General features: G+C 41.2%; 2 protein-coding genes and 1 non-coding gene across 3 annotated transcripts; 2 read left to right on the top strand and 1 right to left on the bottom strand.

The window, feature by feature from the left end:
- Nucleotides 1–1,155: 1,155 nt before the first annotated feature.
- On the bottom strand, nt 1,156–5,172 carry LOC133424068 (interferon-induced protein with tetratricopeptide repeats 1-like). Its single transcript, XM_061714465.1, has 2 exons — nt 5,060–5,172; nt 1,156–2,854 (listed from the first exon to the last, which is right to left on the bottom strand). The coding sequence occupies exons 1-2, from the start codon at nt 5,062–5,064 to the stop codon at nt 1,531–1,533; spliced, it is 1,329 nt and encodes a 442-aa protein (XP_061570449.1). The 5' UTR covers nt 5,065–5,172; the 3' UTR covers nt 1,156–1,530.
- Nucleotides 5,173–7,357: 2,185 nt separating this feature from the next.
- trnal-cag (transfer RNA leucine (anticodon CAG)) lies at nt 7,358–7,440 on the top strand. The gene has a single exon. It is a non-coding gene; the product is annotated as a tRNA-Leu (tRNA).
- Nucleotides 7,441–10,196: 2,756 nt separating this feature from the next.
- Nucleotides 10,197–22,573, top strand: LOC133424285 (FYVE, RhoGEF and PH domain-containing protein 4-like). The gene is made up of 16 exons (XM_061714787.1): nt 10,197–10,347; nt 13,313–13,444; nt 13,603–14,155; nt 14,254–14,725; nt 15,494–15,639; nt 16,993–17,149; nt 17,225–17,363; nt 17,443–17,501; nt 17,654–17,797; nt 17,959–18,131; nt 19,162–19,192; nt 19,285–19,368; nt 19,461–19,586; nt 19,656–19,799; nt 19,897–20,037; nt 21,684–22,573. The coding sequence occupies exons 1-16, from the start codon at nt 10,227–10,229 to the stop codon at nt 21,987–21,989; spliced, it is 2,928 nt and encodes a 975-aa protein (XP_061570771.1). The 5' UTR covers nt 10,197–10,226; the 3' UTR covers nt 21,990–22,573.
- The last annotated feature ends 575 nt before the right edge of the window (nt 22,574–23,148 follow it).

Raw genomic sequence — 23,148 nt, 5'->3', positions numbered from 1 at the left:
TTATTTCAATAATTCAACTAGAATATGGTGTAAAAGTTAATTTGTTTCAATAATTCAACTAGAATATGGTGTAAAGGTTAATTTATTTCAATAATTCAACTAGAATATGGTGTAAAAGTTAACTTATTTCAATAATTCAACTAGAATATGGTGTAAAAGTTAATTTATTTCAATAATTCAACTAGAATATGGTGTAAAAGTTAATTTATTTCAATAATTCAACTAGAATATGGTGTAAAAGTTAATTTATTTCAATAATTCAACTAGAATATGGTGTAAAAGTTAACTTATTTCAATAATTCAACTAGAATATGGTGTAAAAGTTAACTTATTTCAATAATTCAACTAGAATATGGTGTAAAAGTTAATTTGTTTCAATAATTCAACTAGAATATGGTGTAAAGGTTAATTTATTTCAATAATTCAACTAGAATATGGTGTAAAAGTTAACTTATTTCAATAATTCAACTAGAATATGGTGTAAAAGTTAACTTATTTCAATAATTCAACTAGAATATGGTGTAAAAGTTAATTTGTTTCAATAATTCAACTAGAATATGGTGTAAAGGTTAATTTATTTCAATAATTCAACTAGAATATGGTGTAAAAGTTAACTTATTTCAATAATTCAACTAGAATATGGTGTAAAAGTTAATTTATTTCAATAATTCAACTAGAATATGGTGTAAAAGTTAATTTATTTCAATAATTCAACTAGAATATGGTGTAAAGGTTCATTTATTTCAATAATTCAACTAGATCATGGTGTAGAAGTTAATTTATTTCAATAATTCAACTAGAATATGGTGTAAAGGTTCATTTATTTCAATAATTCAACTAGATCATGGTGTAAAAGTTAATGAAAATACGGTACAAATCGTGTTCCGTATTAGTTCAATACGGGACGCAACATTTTTTTCTCAAATAAAGGACAATTCCGTATTTTACGGGACGGGTGGCAACCCTAGGTCTGTCACTCCTCAGGATAAGAAGGAGACCTGAGCTCGGTGTAGGGCCCTCCCGGGGTTGGCAGAGGGGAGCAATGCCCAGGACTGTCTAGGTAGGAGCACTGGGTGATGAAATGGGTAAAAAATCGGGGATAAAAAAAATAAAATAAAAAAAAAAAAACCTGAGTGCCCTTGATATGAGACAGAAGGTGCTAGAAATAAAGACAGACAACTTCTCTCAGTTAGGTTTTCTTATTGGAGATTCAAAGCAAACTTACACAAGGTTTACCGTGGTTTAGACTTGGCCCTCCCTTAGTTGGAGCCTTGATTGGGACCAATCCCGCCCACTGGTTCCCAGGTGCAATCAAATTATCAAAGAAACAAGCTGTGACTCGTGAGTTTATACAAACATGATTACATCACACTGAAACATACTTTTATGCAGTAACGTACATTTTCTGGTAGCAGGTGAATTAAAAAGCCAAATCTCTTTTCTCTCGTCTAAACATCAGTTAAACTCAGCTGTTAACGAGTATTTGCAGTTATGAGGAATACACTTTGTTGTCCAGCTGTTGTTGAACGCTCACTCCAGCTGGTCCTCCGGCAGTGTTTCCAGGAACATCTGGATTTCTCTACACCTCTTGTTCCTGCCTCGCTCGCTGATCTTCTTCAGCGCTCGGATGCTGTTCTGCTTGGCGTGGGACTCCAGACGGATCTCTGCTGTCTTCATGTGGTAGGTGATTGACCTGTCCCAGTCTCGCCGCTCGAAGTTTAAGTATTTAGCGTAGCTGTTGTAGACCAGCTGCTTGTCTGCAGGTTCCAGGTCCCGCCTCAGCAGCTCCTGGTAAATACCATCTGCCTTCTGTAGGCCCCCGCTTGCTTTTGCATGTAAGTTTGCGAGGTCGAGCTTCTTCATGAGGGCAGAATCGGGGTAAAGAGGAATCATCTGTTCATGCAGGCTGATGGCTCGTTCCATCATGCTTCTAGATGGGTTTGGACGACCGTCCCTGAAGAAAACGATTCTCCATTTGTAGCAGAGTGCGGCGCACCTCTTCAGGTATCGATTATCAGGATAGTCCTTTAGGACCTTCTCTGCCAAATTGATGGCTTGGTCGATGTCGTCCAGCTGTCTGTACACCCTGAGCAAGACCTTGATCCCGCTGTAACTGCCGACAGGATTCAGTATAATCTTTTCCTCCAGCTCATGAGCTTCATCGTTGACTTGCTCTCCTTTCTTTGCTTTTATGAGCAGCTCCACGGCAGCAAGGTACGAGTCATCTGGATCCTGCTCTCTGGCCTCTCCCATCTCCTTCCAGATGTCCTGAGCCAGGTCTGTGTCACTGTGCTTCTGAGCGCTCACCCTCCCAATCACGCGGCTGGTCCGCCAGTGCACCATGTCCGGCTGCATCTCGATTGCCTTCTGGAAGTAATCTGCAGCCAGCTGCTTCTTGTCTTTGTCAAACTTCATCAGGGTCCAGGCCTTCTCTGCGCAGATCTCCGGGTGGAGCTCATCCTGGGATGGAGACGGGTGTTCCCTCAGCAGGGCGTCAACCTTTGACAGGTAATCCTCACTCTGTTTGTCTTCTCCCAGAAGGTGGTGCAGCCAGGCCAGATTCCCGAAATTCACCACCAACCAGGGACCTTCATCCGTGTTCTTCAGCCGTCGGAAGGCTTCGGTGGCCTGGCTGAGGAAACGCCGGGCCTTTTCTTCATCACCAAGCTTATAGCAGATGAAACCCTGCAGGTTGTAAACATGACCCAGCCAGAGGTTTCCCTCGTCGGTGCCGATGTCTTCCAGCTCGTCCCTGCTACGGATCAGTCTGGAAGGGCTGGAATCCAGGTCCCAGGTGAAGTGGCACTCCAGGCCCTTCAGTCTGGACTCCAACGTGGACGGGCTCTGAGCAGCACTGAGGGGAAGACGTTTAAAAAGGTCACACAATCTGATGTAAAACCTCAAAAGAAAAATGAAGTAAGGAGCTTCAAAAAGAAGCAAGGTAGGGACTAAGGAAGGATGGAGGAAACAATGAAGCAAGGAGGGATGAATGAAAGGGTGGGAGCTGACCAGAGCACCACCAGTGCTGTTTACAGATGTACAATGGCAACTGAATGTTTGTAGGGGAGGGTTTCCTGTCGTCATGACAACAGATGGCAGCATCCAGGATCTACACTGTTCATGCACCACAGGGGAGGATTACATTCATTTACTTTAATTAGTTTCATCTGGAGAGACAGGAGTTCAGATCTAACTTCTGATCCCTGTGGAACTGATACTCAGCGGCCATTGGCTCATCTGGGTTTAAGGGGCGGGTCCTATCGATGGATGAGTTGGTCGGCTCTTATTCTTCACTGTCCGCTCAGATATAATCCTGCTTTAATAAAATACTGCGTTTTACATGTGTTGTAGTTGAATAACATTTTTTTTCATGGTGTTTTAATAGGCTGCGGCGGTTTTTACACGTGCTCATTAAACGCTGCAAATAAGGATCTTTCAGTAACGCAAATAATCTGTTAATCTGTTAATAACAATAACTGTGCAATAATATAAGATGTGCAAATCATATGTGCAATATCCACCAGTCTACCTCACAAGACTCTACCTGCTTTTTTTGCACTGTTTTTTTCTTCTACTGTATATACTGCTCATATTCTGTAATTATACATATTTTACATATTTTATATATACATCATTTTTGTATTTTTTATATATTTTTTATTTTTTACTTTTTAGTCTTTTACCCTTCCCCTGCATGCGTGTGCTAACTGTACTGCTGCCAACAAAATAAGTTTCCCCACTGAGGGAGAAAATAAAGGAATATCTTATCTTATCTCTTATCTTACCTGACAGGTAGAACAGGTTTACACGACAATGTTATTTTTGCTGTTCACAAATGCTTTTTTCATCATCATTTGGTATTTTAAACCCTGTTTCGTTACATAATATTGGGTTTTGTTACCCTTTTAGCTCGCCATACCTCTGGATCCATCTGGACAGGTAAAAGTGGTAAACGGGTGGATGCTCACCTGTCCAGCATGTAAACAGGCAGCAAAACTGATCCAGTAACGTCTAATGATCAAATCAAGATATATAGAATTTAAAACTAGTATTTAACTGGAAACAAAATGTTTTGAAACAAGAGGGCGAATTTAAGGGGAATTTAAAAATATCAGATTATTTTTAAGATAATGGCTGAGACAAGAGGGAGATCAGGAGGGAGGGAATAGAAGAAGGGAGGAGACAAGAAATGAGCAAGAAGGAAATAGGAGCATATATGCAGTACTGGAGTTGAGGGGGGATGAGGGGGGATGAAATCCCCCCTGAAATAAAAACGGTCAAAATCATCCCCCCTGTAAAACTGCCATCCCCCCTTTCCATCCCTTATGTCATTTCATCAATGAATGTGGTTTTACTGCTATTTCAACATTTAGAGTCATCACCAGAAAAATAACTTATTTGACAATTGTCACCTGTTTCAAGTAAATTTTCACTTGAAATAAGTAGAAAAATCTGCCAGTGGGACAAGATTTATCTTCTTATTACAAGCAAAAAAATCTTGTTCCACTGGCAGATTTTTCTACTTATTTCAAGTGAAAATCTACTTGAAACAGGTGAAAATTATAGTTTTTTCCAGTGATGAGTCTTGTTTTAAGTGTAATAAGATTTTTTTTACTAAAATTAGACATTGTATCTAGAAATAGGACAAATATTCTTATTTTGAGTTTTTGCAGTGATCCATTTTACTTATCCTGTGAAGGACAGAATCAGATAAGTTCAGAAAACTGTTTTTTAAATATTGTGTTTTGATGTATTAGATGTAAGCCCAGTGGATATTTAAAGCTTACAGAAGGCTGCATTTAACTGCTATGTCATTCCTGCAGTATTTCTGCAGGTGTGTCACTGCTATTATTTGTAATATATAATATTATTTGTAATCAGCATAAATTATCTGTCCCCATATGATAAAATCCACCATCCCCCCTGATTTATTTTTACAACTCGAGTACTGCATATATGAACAATGAAAATATAAAGCACACTATAAATATATAATAAAAGATAAGAGGAACAAGAAGATGAGAAAAGGGTTCAGAGCGGAGAAAATCCGGATACTCGCCTCATGATGTGAATGTTTTCAGCAAATCAGAAGTCTCCTGTAAGGTTTGATTGGTCGTTTCTTTCCTCTGGATCACAGATGGAGACTCTCCTCTGCGTGGGCTCGTACACGCTTTTAAAGGCGCAGCACCGAGCCGAGCAGCATCGCGTCAGACCAACTTAACTTTCACTTCCCAGAAATGAAAACTTAAATCCAGATCAACAACTCAGAGTTAAGTTTCACGTTAACCAGGCACGCCCAAGCCAGGGACCATAATCATCATCATTAATGATGAGCCCGCACCATCATTGATTAACTGAATACTTACAGATTTGACAAATCTGATTAGTATATTTCCGTCATGATTATTTTGTATATAGATCTGTATGTTAGTTTGCTCTTTTATTTGGTTTGTTCGTTTGCATCATTGTCTGCCTCAATCTTGCTGCTTGTTGGAGGTTTCAGCAGTTTTTCCAAGGACTAAAAGTATATTGGTCTCCGAGATGCGTCTGTTTTGATCTCCGCTAGATTACAGTAAAATGCACACAGTTAATTATTGAATTATCCAGAAATGATCAAAATCACCCGCGACATCGCGAGATCGAGCACGGGAACTGCACGAAAAAAAAAGCCGACTCAAGCGGGAGTTCGCGAGTTCGAGCCCAGAGATGCCCATAACGAGAACGTTTATTTAAGAGTAAAAAAATTAGATAGTAGGAATAAAGGTTCATTCTACACATTTCTTTCCCTAAACTATATGTCCAATTTGGGACAGTTAGCCTTGTATAATTTCTAAAGGATCTTACCATTTGAGTTTACAACAATGGAATAAGAGGAAGAAAGTCATAAAATCACTTATAAACATACAATTTTATTGAAATGATAATAACAACAATAGAAAAAGCACAAATCACAATAAATGCTGACTGATATTTATAAACTTCTATTAACTTATATAAATATATATTTACATGGTAAAATAAAACAGAAATAACAACAACAACAATCGTAGTTGTAACGTTAAGATAATAATAATAATAATAATAATAATAATAATAATAATAATAATAATAATAATAATAATAATAATACATTTTATATGTAAAGCACTTTTCATAAAATAATCTCAAAGTGTTACAGATACAAAATAAACGAAAAGGAATGAAATCAAAACACATAAAAAACCAGAAGTAAAAGCATAAAAGCACAGAGACAATAAAAACATCTATAAAAGACCAGGGAAAGACTTCCTGAACAGAAAAGTCTTCAGCCCCTTTTTAAAAGTGCCCACAGACTGGGGTCGACGTAGGTGTTCAGGGAGGGAGTTCCAGATGTGGGGGTTCAGGGAGGGAGTTCCAGATGTGGGGGTTCAGGGAGGGAGTTCCAGATGTGGAGGTTCAGGGAGGGACTTCCAGATGTGGAGGTTCAGGGAGGGAGTTCCAGATGTGGAGGTTCAGGGAGGGAGTTCCAGATGTGGAGGTTCAGGGAGGGACTTCCAGATGTGGGGGTTCAGGGAGGGACTTCCAGATGTGGGGGTTCAGGGAGGGACTTCCAGATGTGGGGGTTCAGGGAGGGACTTCCAGATGTGGGGGTTCAGGGAGGGAGTTCCAGATGTGGGGGCAGCGGAGCAGAAGGCTCGGTCTCCCATGGAGCGGAGCGGAAGATGTAGAAAGGCACGTAATTACTCATTTATATTTACAATACTAATATTTTACAATAAGATGTAAAAATGCATAATGACTAATATTTAGAAATTAAAATAAAGAAAAAAAACAATAACAATATTCCCAAAAGGATGAAGGTTTAAAAAAAAGATGCTAAACCCAAACACAAAAACATAAAACAGCAAAAAAGTTACCACCTACTAAACTAAACACAACTAATAACAAACCAATAACAAAAAGAGCCCATACTCTGTCTAGTATATAACACTAACCCACAATGACAACTTGTAACCCCTTTATTTTAGCCAATTCCAAACGAAAATCCCACCATGTAGCCTACCTGTGCTCTTTAACCAGCATGAGATAATATAATTTTTCCGAAGAATTTAACACGCTTTTTCTCTGGGTTTATTTCGGGGGTACAACGCCGGTCAACTTTCCAGCCGTCTCATTGGTCAATGGTCAATATTAAATCAACTTTCCAGCCGTCTCATTGGTCAATGGTCAACATTATATCAACTTTCCGGCCGTCTCATTGGTCAATGGTGAAAATTAATCAACTTTCCAGCCGGCCGATCCGAAAGCGCTCTTGAGAATGATATCAAATATATAAAAATATAACAATAAGAATTATCACTCTTGCTTATGTATTACAGTCAGGATGGCCGAGCGGTCTAAGGCGCTGCGTTCAGGTCGCAGTCTCCCCTGGAGGCGTGGGTTCGAATCCCACTTCTGACAGAAATGTTTTCTTTATTTTTTTTAATTCATTTCTCTTCTTTAAGGTATATATCTATAAACATAATTTATCGTTACATCTATCTTGTTCGTTTTCAGTTGTCTGTTTGAAACAGATTTTTGGATAGGGGAATTTCGACGTATATGGCCCCCGCGAGTTGTGTTGCTGTATCGACTAAATCCACTAGATGGCACTGTCCAGCTGCAAGATCCGCTTGATCATACAAGGGGAAGAGATGCCACATGCATTTTTTAAAATCTTATGTAGAATTATATTCTGGTTTGTAAAACAAATGGTAGATATGTATGAAACCAATTAACATAAGCTCTAAACCCCCTGACTACTATCCAGTTATATATTGTTAAAAAAAAGAAATCTATTGAGTCATCAGCGTGTGGTAATCATGAGAGAGTCCTGTGGTGTCTGCAGCAAAACCTACACATCTTTTGGTGCTGTTACTGTCATGTAGCCTCTCACATTATAACTCCCATCAGCTGTGGAAACCTCAGGTGTGTAATTTTTGGAACACACTTGGTTTAGTGACTTTTGTCATAATATGTTCATGCTGTCATATTGATTAACAAGAAAAATTATTTTTAGACCCATGTTACATTTACTGTTTCAGTTGGATTATCTTTCCCCTAAGAATACGACATGACATATGTTTTGTTCCCTCTCAAATAACCACTGTTTATTCCATCCAGATATATCTGTACTGATTCACAGGCAGGGACATACGGAGACAATTTATTCACAAGTCACCCTCCTCTTGTTCCTCTCCCGTACAGCCACTTCAGTCAGCCTCCTGTCCTTTCTCATCATCAATGAATCTGCAGCATTTGCAGCTCTGACACCGGTGTACTTACTCCTCATTCCCAGCTTAACAGACTTGTGTTAAGAGCTGAGTGGATGTTACAGTTCCTTCACACTCCCTCACATTTCATACATGTCAAACACACAGGTCAGTGTTAAGAAATAACTAAAGGTTCAAGATGCACTGCAAACCACATACAACAACAAGCAAATGTGCTGCTTTTGTTACTCTGACATCAGACTACAACATCAGTAAAAATGTAAAGAAAGCAAAAGCACAGTTCTTTCAGACCTGGTACATAAGAAAGTGTTGGGCACAGAGCTGTTGGGGATGTATTTTAGCTTTTGCATGAGGTACAGGTAACTAAAACGTAGATAGAAAGGTCCAAACATCAGTTGGATTTTTTGACCTTGCTCACACACTTAAGTATGCAAATTCCTTACCATTTGAAGGTATCACACATACTTACATATATTCATTCTTAATAACTTGAATTAGTTGCCTTATCTCGAGAACAGCTTAGAAGAAGAAACAACCAAGAGTGGTTACATGAGTACAAGGCTAAGTCCACAATGTTTGGGGAGTGAAAGAAGACGAAGAGAGCCGAGTGACTGGGACCAATCAAGGCTCCAACGAAGGGGGGGCTAAGTCTAAACCACGGTTCCTCTCCATCAGTTTAATTATATTGTAATCATGGCATTATCAAAGAACACAGAAAGGTTTAATAAATATCTTTCATGTATATTTGTGAATCTTGGCCTTTGAAATTTAATTGGCTGTTATTTAAAAATGTGGTGAAATTGCCCTTTAGGGACTGGCCATGATTGAGGCTTCATCCACTCCAATGGTTGAAATTTAAGCTAAAATTATCTTAATATAGTCAAACCTAGACGTCTATCAAGATAATTATCATTTGATCTCTGTAGAATGCATAGTTTTTGCAATTCAGACACTTTTAGGGCAGAAAAAAGTTGTGGAAAATAATGATATGCTGTTTGGCCCCCCAAACTGTTGCCAGGTAAAAGCCCAGTGAGCCTGAAGTAAATGCTGTGCCTGTCTTACCCAGACGTGGCTGCAGGTATTGTGTTTTGGACAATAACACCTTTTCTTGTGACTTTCATATGTGCAGACAGGTTGGAGGAGTAATGATGAACAGGGGTTGTGATCCAGGACGTGTGAAGCAGTCTCCAGATACTGAACTGTTGGGTCACATAAGAGAGTTAAACTCTCGTGATGTTATCAGCAGATCAATTGTTGTTAGGCCTTTTGACTTCTTATTTTAAAAAGTTTAAACTGATTTATTCTTACACTTGTGCAATTGCGCAATAACCAGGACAGTGCAATAACTTTGTGCAATATTACAAACCCTTTTTCTATCCTTATTATTCTTTTTATGGCACTATTTTATTGTTATTTTTATTTTTTCTATTTTTATTTTTATTTTTGTTTTTACCTCTTACTTTTATTTTAATTTTTAATTTTAATTTTTCTTATCTTTTTATCTTTATATGGGTGTTTGGCTTTTGGCGTGTTTGATTTGTAAATGACAGTGTTGTGTGTGTGAGATGGAGATGTCAATTTCCCCGAGGGAACCTCCCAAACCGATTAATAAAGTCGTCTGAATCTGAATCTGAACTTTGAATTCAGTGTTCAAAGTGTTTTCTCACTGAGAATTTAAACTGTAATATCAGCGCGGGACGTTCAATTTACTGTGGTTTTCAAAAAATAACTATTTCAATCTTCGTCACTGATTTTGCTGAGGGGTATAATGCAACACCGATCACCATGGTAACGATAACCGGGCGCTGATTGGCCCCTGTCCTCCAGCAGGGGGCGGGGCCTTCAATCAGAGGCGGGGCTTATCGACAGCTGAATCAACATCAGCAGTAATTGAGTGAGTGAGGAGAGCTGTCCTCACCTGCGCTACTGCCTGCACAGTTTTAACCGGGGAATTATTGTTTGAGTAGTATAATTATGTTTGACTTGAAGAAGAGGAATAGTTTGACTCTGAGAGTCAACCGTGAGACAGAGGAATTCAGACGCGTGGCCATCAGGCGGAGAGACAAAAGTGTAGTGGACGAATGCCACGTCTCAGGTGAGGCCACAATCCCAATTTAATACGTTAAATCTTCACTAATATGACTTATATTTAAAAAAAAAAATATGATGATGATGATTATAATTCATTACGTTATAAACTTGGAGCATAAAACACCACACACATCCTGGTATCTTTATATTTTATATACTACCTGCATCCCTTTATCCAGACTATTTTCCTGCTGTATGTGTTTGTCTATGAACCAATAAACTGCTGAAATACAGTAGTAAATTCACTAGTAAATTGTGTGTTCTAACAAGATGCACTGCAGTTTAAGATAACCTTGCAGATGCATATGTTCATTTCCTTTAAGTTTTCCTAACCAGTGTCCCACTGTTAAGTGTTCAGCAGCCTCTAACAACTGTAGTGATGCTGGAGGCCACATCTATATGGGCTCAAATTAATGCCATAAGTATTTTGTATCTGTAAATAAACGTTGTACTTGTAGAAATATTTTGTGCATGTGCAAAAAATATTTGTACTTGCAAAAAATATTTGTACTTGTAAAAATATTTTGTGCGTGTGAAAAAAATATTTGTACGTGCACGTCAAAACAGTGCCATAACTCGTAGTTGTAAAAAAAGTTTGTAGCTTTTGTAAAAAAAGTTTGTAGCTTTTGTAAAAAAACTTTGTAGCTTTGTAAAAAAAACTTTGTAGCTTTGTATCTAGTAGTACAAATATGTTTTGCAGGTACAAATATTTTTTGCAAGTACAAATATTTTTTGCACACGCACAAAATATTTCTACAAGTACAAAGTTTATTTACAGATATAAAATACTTATGGCATTAATTTGAGCCCATACATCTAGGGGTTGTTAGTATGTTGTCCACTTCTTGAAATGCAGGGTAAGACCAAAACCTCTTTCTCTTAGTTGGGATATAAAAAACAAACAAAAAAAACCTGCAGCTGCCTTGCAAGAGGGTGACCAGGACAAGCGGGTAAGTGCATTAAACCTCCTTGTTTTCACATGTGAGGTTTCCTGTCCAGCTCACGAGTGTAAAGCCTTTGTGTGGGCATGCATGCATTTTGAAGTTATTTTAGCCCCACTTGCTCACTGAGGTTGTTGGATTAGACCAGTAAAATCTCTTTCCCCTGATTCAGCCTGGACTTTGCTTGTTCGTCTTAAGACTGCCATTCGTTTAGTACACACACACACACACACACACACACACACACACACACACACACACACACACACACACACAAGCCTCACTGTTCTCACAGTGAGGAAGATCTGTTTTCAAGTAAGTTTGCTCCGATGGTACTATCAGAAGCAGGATTCAGCTGTGCCATCTATACTTGAACCAGTATGGAGGAAACAGTGTTTACGGGTAAAGAATAGTACAAAAAAGTAAACTTTTAGTAAAGAACTTTGTATGCCAAATAACTTTTTTAATTATTCTGTGTATATATTAAATTTATATAAAAAATTATTATCTACAGCAACTTCTGACCAGCATTTGAATAAAATATCTATTCTTTCTGCAATGTCACACTATTAATTTAATAGATATGACACTTATTTATATGTTTATATCCTCTAAAGGCTCTGAAGTGCACTGAAATTTCAATTTAAAGCAGCACAATGTAACTTTCAGCTTTTGTTGAGTTTGGCGGCTCCTTTGGACAAAAGCGGTAATGTTTTACCAGTAGTGTGGAAGGGTTCCTACCATCCACCTCCAAGTTACATAGTGCCAGTGAAGGCGATACAGACCCCTCAGACCATGACAGAGGTGTCATTAAACCTGTTGTAAGTTGATGTACCATCATAATGACTCTGGAAATATTATATTAAGGTGAAAAAGTTACATAGTGCTGCTTTAAGTCTGTTTTGCCATTTATTTGATAAAGCGTGCTAGTCGTCGGTGTTGCATAACAGCTACTTTTTTTATCCTGATTGGTGTCGTTTGCTGCAGACAAGTTGTTGGGTGTTGCAGACACGAGAGTATAACTTGTAAGTCTGGCAAAGGGCACACCTTCTGCAGCAATAAGCAGAAGTAAGAAAGCAGAAGTATTCCATTGAGAAAGCAGCTTGAGCTCTTACTTCTCCGCCTGACCAGCCTCACTTAAACGGAGCCAGCAGTGGAGTACAAGGCTTTATTTTCTAGTACTAGTAGCAGATTATCACGATTTACGTTTGGATGCGAACGCAGGTAAGAAAACAACCAGTTACACAATTTGAAAATGGAAAGTTTGCATTGCCGAGTGAGGATGTAACTCGAACAGTCAGTGTGCAGATTTCAGATTTGTGATTTTTAAATGGCATGGAAGCTATTTTTGATGTGTCGCTATTTCATAGAAAATCAACTAATAAGTTGCATGAAGTCAAATTAAAGACACAGCCTCCATGTGAAAGAAGTTACCAGTGACTATATACATGATCTGATGTTTTGTACGCAGTCAAACTCATCATGTATCGATGATCTAGTTGGATACAAGCAATTATCTTTTGTAAAAAAGGGGAAAAAAGCACACATTTAAGCGGTTTAAAATAGTTAATCCAAAGTATGGGCCATGCCAAAATGAGGCCATAAGATTATTCCCTTTTTGCATAACATATTTAACCGTTAAATGCTTTTAAAAGCAGAAATATCCTTGAATTGCACTCTTGGAAGTTATGAAGTGTTGTAAAGTTCCAGAAATTAAATAATAGTAGTATGTACAAAAAAATACTAATATGTTCCCCAATTCTTGCAGTGTCACACGTTTTTAAATCACAAGTGTCTTTTTTTTTTTTTAAATAGTAACAGACTCCAGGGCGAACAATTATTACATTATTTTCTATTTCTGCAAAACAAAACTCTCTGCAGCTTTGTGTATATTATTTTTGTTTTTTCTAGCCAGTACAACTTTGAGTTCTTGTTGAAGAAGGAAACAAATCTATGTGAATTCAGCTTCCCTGAAAAGCTTTGCCGCGCGGCGTCTGAGGGTGTAATAACTACTGTCTCTGTTGTCAGACGTGAGCGGCGGCGTGTGTGGCTTGTACAGCTGCGGTCGGGCTTGTGACAGTTTCCGTGGTCCGATACCAAACTCTAAAGCTGAAGGTGGTGGAAAAAACCCAGCAAAGAGATCGCCGCTGAAACCGGAAGGTAGGCTCAGACTCGAGAGTCCGCATGCAGAACCTAAACCCCACCCATGTTGGCATTGGTAGTATTTATCTTTTGATTCCAACTTGTGGGGACTTTTGTGGGAGCGGCTGTGTTGCTGAGTGATTCCTGCCAACCACGGTTCTTCTTCTTCTTGGCAGTGCCTCCTGAACCAGCTCACCTCCAGAGCCCTAAGAGCCCCAGACGGGATCAGGGCTGCACTCCGGCAGCAGGAAAAGTATCACTCCAGCAAGTTAATGGCGCCGAGCCCGACCGGAGTCCCAGCAGGGATTATGGAGTCTCTCTTCCCTGTGTGAGCCCCGCTCTAAGTCCAGTTGGAGGTGGGGTGAGCTATTTTCTGAGTCCAGCATCGTGGGCCCATCTCGGCCCTGCCAGTCATGCTCAAGGACTTCCAAGTGGTCCGGTTCTGGGATCTCCAAGTCCAGGCAAAAGAGGCATTCAGAGCTGCAGCCCATTGAGAGAGGGAGGCCACAGCCCTGCCAAGCTGTCCCCAAGAAACCACAGTCCTCTCATGGGAAAGCTGCGGACCCCGAGTCCTGTTCAGAAGAGAATGGGCAGCTATAGCCCTGCCAGAAACTCCAAGTCCTGGCTGGGTCTGAACAGAATCTCAAACGAGCAGACGGAAAGACGGGAGAAGAAAGTGGAGAAGGCTGTGAGCGTGCCCGACCTGGTCATTTACATGGATGAGGGCAGGTAGACGTTTTGACCCCACCCTCACCTCCAACATCTCACCGGCTTCTTGTGACATCATGACTTAAATGTTTTCTTTTTTTTTTTTCATCACTGTCCAGGATTTCTGCTGAAAAAGGTGAACGCTGGCCGCTGAAACCTCTGCAGTCAGCCAGCCGCGATGGGCCTGGGATCAGCATCAACGCCCCTGCCGACTGTCGGCTCAGACGCACCTCAAGTGAAGAACCGTCTTCTAACAATAAAAGTGGTCCGTCACAGCAAACGGACCGGGTGACTTCGGGGGAAGACTGGCCAGAAGTACATGGGACGGGGATGAGTGATAAAATGGAAGGAGGTGTGAAGCTGACGAGGCATGGCTCAAGATATTCCTGCGAATGGACTAAAACGCCTGCAGATGATGAGAGGACTCACAGGGAGTCCAGAGGGGAAGAACATGGGGAAGAGGGAACAAACGAACCGGGAGAAAGCGAGCCAAAAGAAGAGGAAGACGCGGAAAACAAGCTGTACAAGATCGCCAATGAACTCCTGCAGACTGAGAGGGCCTACGTGGCTCGCCTCCACCTGCTTGACCAGGTAAAGTAGTTTCCTCCACAAAGAAATGGTCAACATGGCAGATATTTGATCCTGAGCCGTCTAAATCTATTAGACAACATCATCTGTTGGGGTTCTGTTGTGTACTGGTTTCTTCTGTTACTATGGCGTCAAAGCATCCTGGAGTCACGCAGGAGTGTGTTTTTATTTTAGTTATGGACATAAATGCACGATTTAGCAAATTACACACTTTGACTTTAGCTGGAGCTGCAGCAAAGACGGAGAGGATGCAAGTCCGATATCCTCCACCAACGACCGGAGTTGGAGGACTTGAAGCTCGTTCAGGAGCTGCAGGGGGACTTAGGAATTAGTCAGGAGCAGTTAGACAGCCTGATCACTCCAACAGATCATTTTAATGGGAAATTGGGAGGAAAATAAAGCAAGTTTCTGCCACATTTGTAAAGTATATACAGTACGGACCAAAAGTTTGGACACACTTTCCCATTCTTTTGAATAAGAAGGTGTGTCCAAACTTTTGGTCTGTGCTGTATGTTAAGTTTCTGTATTTTTCTTTCCACACCAGAGCTTTCTCATTGTGTTTGAGCTCAGGATGGTGAGAAGCTGCTAAAATGGGCTTCTCCATTTTTCTTAATGGCCTGTCATGTTGCTTTAATTGCATCTTTTGAGGATGTTATCACTGACTTTCCTAACTTTTCTTGTTCTGATATGCCGACCAGCTGAATTTAACCGTGCTGCAACATTTACCATTAATCCTGTGTGACGGAAACTTTCTCTCAATTCCCTCTTCAGGTCTTCTGTTCGCGTCTGACAGACGAGGCGGATCGAGGCTCATTTCCTCTCGAAGTCGTGAGAAATATCTTCTCAAACGTGTCCTCCATCTACTCCTTCCACAGCCAGTTTCTGCTGCCGGACCTGGAAAACTGCATCTGCTGCTGGTGAGTCCTACGCGCGGTTTTGGTTTCCCTGTGGCAGCGGGCGCACCTCCGGGTTCAACACGGCAGCTGTTTGCAGCCGCCTAACCGCCGAACACCGTCGGATGCCTACATGCGAATACTTTCTTAACCAGGACTTGAATTGAGAGAGCAGTAACTTTTTCTTTTTAACCAGATCACTTCAAAGCCATCAACCAATGGGTTCTACAAATCTGAATAACTGAACTTTATATATTTTAAAGTTCTGGTTTTGCAAAATATGTCCAATCAGAACTATTATTTGATAAATAATTTAATAGAAATGTATATGTGTAAAACTAAATTTATATGTATGATTAGTATCTTAAGAATAATCCCCAAATTCACCTGTCACGGCCAAAAATAACAATGTAGTCGTTGGTCAAGGGATGGCAGCAATGATGCTAAGGTCCCGACGAAGGTGAAATTACAGCCAGCAAAATACAGCAAGAAGTTAGCAAGTAGCAGCATGAAACCAGCATGTTTCTAGCCGCATCCTACCACAAACCATTGGTGTCATGTAGGAATGGGCGATATTGTACCGTTCACGATATACTGTTAAAAAAAAAATTCCTCACGATAAGAATTTGTCATATAGCGGTAAAAACGATAAATTCCCTTTGATAAAGTTTTTGTGTAAAGCTGATTTAGAAGGAAGGGAGGGAGGGAGGGAGGGAGATGATATGATGAGACTGTCATTATCAAGACAGTCTTCATCCCCATCTTCATCCTTCATCTGATTGTAAGGGATGTCCCTATTGTGACAGACAGACAGACAGACAAGTAACAAACAGGGCAGACCTGAGAGCGAGATAGATTTATAGTTGAAAAGGTCGAGTTGAATTGGTATTTCTTTTATCAGGATAAATGCCAGAAATTATCATGATACATTTTTTTTAGTCCATATCGCCCATCCCTAGTGTCATGTTGTGAAGCCACCCGAGTTATTTAAGAGGGAACTTTCAGAATACAGGTGACCCCAAAACAAAAAGGTTTTAGATGTCAGCCAAAACCCGAGAAGCCTCTAATGCTGTGACTTTGCTTGTAGCTAAATCCAAAAAAGTAATTTGGCCTTTGCTGACGACCTGCTCCTCCAGCTGCTGTCGTCCTGGCTGAGATCAGCTGGACAAAAACGCAGCGAACTGATTAAAAGCCGTACCATTCCTGTAGAGTAGATCAAGTAGGAACAGACCTCGTGGATCAAATTGTGGGGAAACTTAATGACTCCTTCGCGCTCCAGCTGGATGTGAATATTTGAGTGTTTTTCATGACAGAGTTCAGTAAACATTTAGCTATTGGACCAACACAGTGTGTTAAGTCTCCCACTCCTCACCCCAGGAGGGAGAGTCCCGGTCTGGGTAAAGCTCTCCTGCAGCATGCACCTTTCCTGAGGATGTACGCCGACTACGTCAGGAACTTCGACCAGGCCATGGAGCTGGTGAGGACTTGGACCGAACGCTCGTCTGCTTTCAGAAACGTGATCCAGGAGATACAGGTGAGAGAGGCCCGCCAGTGTACGTGGGTGCTGTTAGGTCCCGCCGATGTCTAATCCAGATGTGATTGTTGTCAGAGTCAGGACGTGTGTGGCCACCTCACCCTGCAGCACCACATGCTGGAGCCGGTCCAGAGGGTTCCTCGCTACGAGCTGCTGCTGAGGGACTACCTGAAGAAGCTGCCGGGCGACGACCCGGATTACGAGCTGTCTCAGAGTAGGTTCTCTGTGCAGGTGGCTTTTCTTTCATTTCAGAGATATCTGCCAGTAAAACGGGAAATGTTTCTCCCCCGCAGAGTCCTTGCAGGCCATTTCCATGGCAGCCACTCACTCCAACAGCGCCATCCTCAAAGCCGTATGTTACCGCGTTGGCGCACCATTTTACCGTTATTCTGAGCGAGACTTCAGTACCGTCACATGACGCCAGAGCGTTTTAGTCCAGAGGCCAGTTCAGGAGACTTGGTCTGTGTTTGCGCAGGTCCGTTTCAGCGCTGCTTTGTTTCCTAGGAGAGCCTGAAACGGCTGCTGGAGATCTACGAGATGGTTGGAGAGGAGGAGGTGGTGAACCCGACCAACGAGTTTCTCAGGGAGGGTCGTCTGCTCAAGCTGGCTGCCAGGAACACGTCGGCCATGGAGAGACACCTCTTCCTGGTCAGCTTAGCGGTTTATACTCAAACGCTTAACCGTTTTGTGGTATAAATGTTGAGCCAATCAAATGAATGCATCTGTCATCATGTCTGCTCTGTCACGGGAGCAGGGCTGTCTCACTTTAAACCACTCTTTTCAAGCTTTGCGTTAACTCTTCTCCGCAGTTCAACAACTTTCTCCTGTGCTGCTCTCCGAAGTTCAGCCTGGTCGGGCAGCGTTTCACTGTCCGTTGCAGGATCGGCGTCGACGGCATGCACGTCCATCAGACCACCAACGAAGATCACCCCTTCACCTTTCAGGTCTCTGGGAAGGAGAAGACAGTCGAGCTGCAGGCCAGGTATGTGCACATCGCTGTGGTTTATGTAGAAGGAGATCCGTGATCAAGCTCTCTGGTGACTGAATCGTCTTGTTTTGATCTGACCTGGTGATCAATTTGTGTTTTTAATATTTGTCTAGTGAATGCATCATGAAATATCGGCTCAGACAACAGTTTCCTTTTTCCTGAGACTCAAATCTGTCAATTTCTTTTAAATGTCAAAGAAACCATGTACAGTTAAGGTCAACATTATAAGCTCCTGAGGAACATTCCCATGATGATGATTGCACTATTTATAAAACTTTATGTAGAGAAATAGTGTTATTGTCCCTAATTGGTTCGCTTTTTAAATGAGGTGTTGAAGTTTCTTTATACAAAATGTAATGAAAATGGAGGTCGACAATAGTCCCTAAAACCTCAGCTAACCCGCATTTGAGCCATCAAATCAGCATTTATCAGACTTGATGACTCTAGAGCTCATCTCAGATGTTAGAGGATACTCGTTTGAAGGGAGATGGTTTCACTGCTGTTTACAAGCACTTCAACGGCATTAAAGACAAGGAGACTGGCATGCTTTTATATTAGAGACTACGGTTTTAAAGTTCACCCTGCTGTTACGTCTTTTCAGCTGGACTTTGGAAATGTAAAACGGGGATTTCTCCTTTTTTTTTTCTTTTTTTTTTTTTAAAGGAAGGATGCAGTAAACTACTGAGATTTTTGGAGAAAAAGTTATTTACATTCAGTGTTCATGAAGATGCACACATTCAATTAAATCAAAACTTGCTTAAAAAAATAAAAGGATTTTCTTTCTGGTCAGTAACAGTTTTGGGTCAAAACCGAGGGATCAGAAGTTTAGGAACATTTAAATTGACCTATAAAATTGCATCTCTGACATATCTAATGATTTACTTCAAATTGTACGGAAATATTTTATTGCACACTTCTGTTTTCCAACCTTATCTGATTTTTATAAACACTTTTTTGAGAACTGATTAAATGTTCCACGTGTGACATCCAAATGTAACGACTGATTTTTGCTGCTGTTTTCAAGCTGCGAGCAGGAACGAGACGAATGGATAAAGGTAGCGTTCTTTACTTGCATTTCCTCTAAATACGGCATGAATTAATAAGTCTGTCAGACTCTTTTTAAAGTGCTTTTGTTTGGTTCCGACAGGCCGTTCAGGAAGCCATCGACGTGTTTCAGCAGAAGCATGAAACCTTCAAACTGGCTTCGAGGGAGTTAAATGTGGAGGATCCAGTGAGTCTGCTCGTATAAATACATGAACATGGAGCTGAGCAGGCGTGGGGGGGGGGTGTAAAGTCCTAACAGATATATTATGTGTTGGACAGATGAAGGAACTCGGCCGACGGGCCCCTCGCTGGATCAGGGACAACGAGGTGACCCTGTGCATGACGTGCCGGGAGCCTTTTAATGCGATCACCAGGAGGAGACACCACTGCCGGGCGTGCGGCTTCGTGAGTAACACGGCGTCTGAGTCTTCATTTCAGGACGGTTCAGGGGTGACGGCGTATCTCTTCCCTCAGGTGGTCTGCTGGAAATGCTCCGACAATAAAGTGGCGCTGGAGTATGACGGTAATAAGCCGAACAAAGTGTGCAAAGCTTGTTATTCCATCCTGACGGGCCGGAGGGGCGAACGGGCCGACAGAAAGAAGAGAAGAACCCTGGACGTGGGTGCTCACAACTCTTCATGTCCCCTTTTGAGAAGTTCTGGTGTAAACAGAACGTTGAGACTTGGGTATTGACTTGTGTTATGCGTGGTCGCAGGCTGAGGCCGGTGCAGGGGCCCGTGACGGCGTGATGAGCGGTTTCCTGCAGCACGGAGACGACTCTGGGAATCTGCAGACGGTGTGGTGTGTTCTTACCGGGACCGATCCTCCCGTCCTGCATGTGCAAGCAGCTCAGCAGGTAGTGAAGTCTGTGGCTTGTTATCACAATGTTTGGGTCGGTGGACTCTAAGGAGGGTACGGGATGTTGCCACAGTCGAGTAGGAAATGAGAGTAGAAAAAAAAAAGACCCAGTAAAGCTGAAGATGTTACTTCTTAACTGTGTAATGTCTGTTTTATTTAGATCTCCAACTAATATTTTTAAGTCTGAGAGAGCATTTTTTTGAAGGATGCATTTACCGGTAAATGAACGGGCCTTATAGTTGGATAGGTGTACGTTCAGGTAAACAGTAGCACGTGACGTATCAGTAGCTGAACAGAAACTAAGCCAAAAAGCAGAAGCAGCATGTGAAAACCCACCTAATTCAACCACTGCTAGAACCACCTTTTAGCAGCGACATGTTTGACATGTGGAGGTGCTGAGACTGCACGACGAGCCCAGATCATCACTCCTCCACCACTGTGCTCGAGTGTTTGTGGTGATGTGCTGTTCAGGCGTTTGGCACTTTGACCTTGGAGTGAACTTACTGGGGAAATTGCTAAAACATTTAAGGTCACCGCCAGCCCCTGCTTTATGAGACCTGTCCTCCAAACATCATACATCGGTGTAATGCGTCTCGTGTTCTTCTAAAGCTGAATTCATTTGGAGAATTAGGAAAAAAATAATTTCCGTTTTTAATACATAAAACCTTATTTAAAGTGTCAGTTTCTGTTTCACTGTATGAGCTAAGGACAGTGTTCAGTGTCATGAATGTGGTTCTCCTTGAGCATGGCTTGGTCACCATGGCAACTTCAGCTGAATAGATGAGCTGCTGTGGAGGAGTTTTGTCCAGAGATTCAGAATAAATCAGATGTAAAAAGCTCTTTCCCTCTCAGTAATTCATCTCCTGACGTTGTCCTAAATGGCAAAATCAGATTAAACCATGAAATTGTAGTGTGTTTCATAAGAAAATTCCAGGTTGTGTCCTTGAACTCTGCTGCACATCGACTCTAGACAGCACTCATGACCAAATCACACAAGAACTGTGATTTGTCCGAAGTTTGATCAAACTTGACTCTGATATTCTTTCAGTGTCGGACAGAGTAGGTAAAATGCCGTGTTGTGGGTTGCTTTTGCTGTGAATCTGCTCTATTTTTGCTTTGATTTGGCCACTCAAGTGACTTCTACGTGTATTTCATTATATACCAGCATTGCTACTAAATGGACAGTTTGGGTATGTTTAAAGGTCTAAGAGCTAGAATGTGCAGATTTTCCAAATGACATGGCGGCATAACAACTTCCAGTCATTATTCGTCTCTATTTGCTCCAATGGGACTAAATAATTTATGTTGTTGCACTAAATCAATTTAAGCCAATCTTATCAGGATAAAATGCACAGTGATTGGTGCATTTTGTAACATTTTGTAAATTGAGCATCAGGAAACTTGAATAAAACGACACAGCTTAGCAAAGCTTGCAAACATCTCAGTAAGTTCTTGATTTAAAGTGTCAGGTTTTGTTATGCCATCTAACACAACTAAGTCCTGCCTGTATTGAACTAAGAGTCCTTTTTTACTTAACGTACACATCAAGCGTCAGCGGTTGGGGGGCGGTGTTAAGTAGAAAAGGTGCATTTATCCTTTAATGACACAGAAGTTAACACTTTTTTTTCTCTCCCATGTTTCCAGGACGTGAAGCCTTTATTCAGTCTACCTCTCCTCGGCTGCATGGTTGAGGTTCCCCCCCAGGAGCTTTCAGGTCAGCACAGTTTCTGCCTCAAACGGTCCAAAGCCGCCCACGTTTTCTCCTGTGACGGTCCCGACGCCAGGCAGAGCTGGCTGACTGCTCTTAAGGTCGCGGTGACGGGCAGGATGCCGCCATCCCTGACCGTCTCTGCCGACGGCGTCAGCGGGGTCACGTCCAGCATGAATGCCAACGTCGTCTGTCGGGATGAAGAATCTGCCATCGGTGGTGTTGAGGAAAATCTCCCCTGAGTGTTACAGGTGGACTACAGAAAATAGGAGAAGTGTTTGCAGCACAAGTGGCTGTGCACTTTATTTCTGAAATGGTTTACAGTAAAATAAATAAAGTGAAGCTGTTTTAACGAGTGGGACGATCCCTTCAGCGACAAAGATGTTTGCTCCAGCTCTGTACAGGGTGTGGAGGGTCATGTGACAGCTTAAGTGACTCGCAGGATGGTTTCAGTGATAAAAGGGCTCCGAGGTCATAAATGCTGTAGAAAACACATTCAATTCATCCAGTTTCTTCATGTGAAGTAAAATATTTACACTCCAAAAGTTTACATCCAAAACAAAAAGTGAATGTTGGAAAAATGACATCACACAGACCAAAAGCACCAGCTCGTACCTCACCGACTGTTTCTGTAACATGGTTGATTTAAAAACATTTTTTTTAAGTGTTTCACAATTTGGGTGATTTTTCTTGCAGCATAATCGTGATTAAAGCCTTAAATCCTAGTGTTTAAACGCTTGGTGTGTCATGTCTTTATCATATATTTAGGAGATGTCATAATTTACATAATTGTCCCAAAAAAGTACATAATTTCTAATCAATTAAAGAAAAATGTTAAAAAAAAAAAAAAAAAAATTGTAAAGAATAAATAAAATGAACTATTTTTTTCCCTTTTGTTTTCGATATGTTAAAGTATTTTTCATATATCACGACTTAAAGGGTTAATGACATTTGTTAAATTTCTACTCCGCAAAGATGCATGACTCGATCACTTCACGTCTAATCCTGCTCACGACGACTGAAGCCACGTGATTTAACCTCAAATACTGCATGCAGCAAAGATTTGATCAATAGACTTGAAGCTTAACTAACCAATACAAACTCTTACAGCAGCTAAGTAGCCAGTAAATCATCTCTATTAAATATAGGTGAGCTAACGCCACTACTGAGGCCAGGAGCGAGGTGACCATCACCCAGGAAGGTCTTATTTACTTCATGCTGACTGAGGTGCTCATCTATTCATCTAGTTCATTATCTTGACTGCAGAACATCCCAGCCACAGATCTCTGCACGGCGGTGCTTCAATGTCTTTTAGAAGCTTTTACAGAATTAAATATATCTAACATATTTCCTTAACGCCCTGTGGAATGTTTCCAGGAATCCTCTCAAAATGTTGACCAG

The sequence above is a fragment of the Cololabis saira genome, chromosome 23, assembly GCF_033807715.1.
Source record: "Cololabis saira isolate AMF1-May2022 chromosome 23, fColSai1.1, whole genome shotgun sequence".
In the NCBI taxonomy this organism is placed as follows: Eukaryota; Metazoa; Chordata; class Actinopteri; order Beloniformes; family Belonidae; genus Cololabis; species Cololabis saira.
The sequence above is the reverse complement of the archived record's forward strand: the minus strand, read 5'-3'. Positions and strand labels throughout refer to the sequence as shown.

Bases quoted from the DNA above. Each gene is read 5' to 3' on its own strand.
- LOC133424285 (XM_061714787.1), top strand. From the start codon at position 10,227: ATGTTTGACTTGAAGAAGAGGAATAGTTTGACTCTGAGAGTCAACCGT. The intron at 14,726-15,493 runs GTAAAGTAGTTT...TTCCCTCTTCAG, and splicing joins GCCTCCACCTGCTTGACCAG to GTCTTCTGTTCGCGTCTGAC. The intron at 19,800-19,896 runs GTGGGTGCTCAC...GCGTGGTCGCAG, and splicing joins AGAAGAGAAGAACCCTGGAC to GCTGAGGCCGGTGCAGGGGC.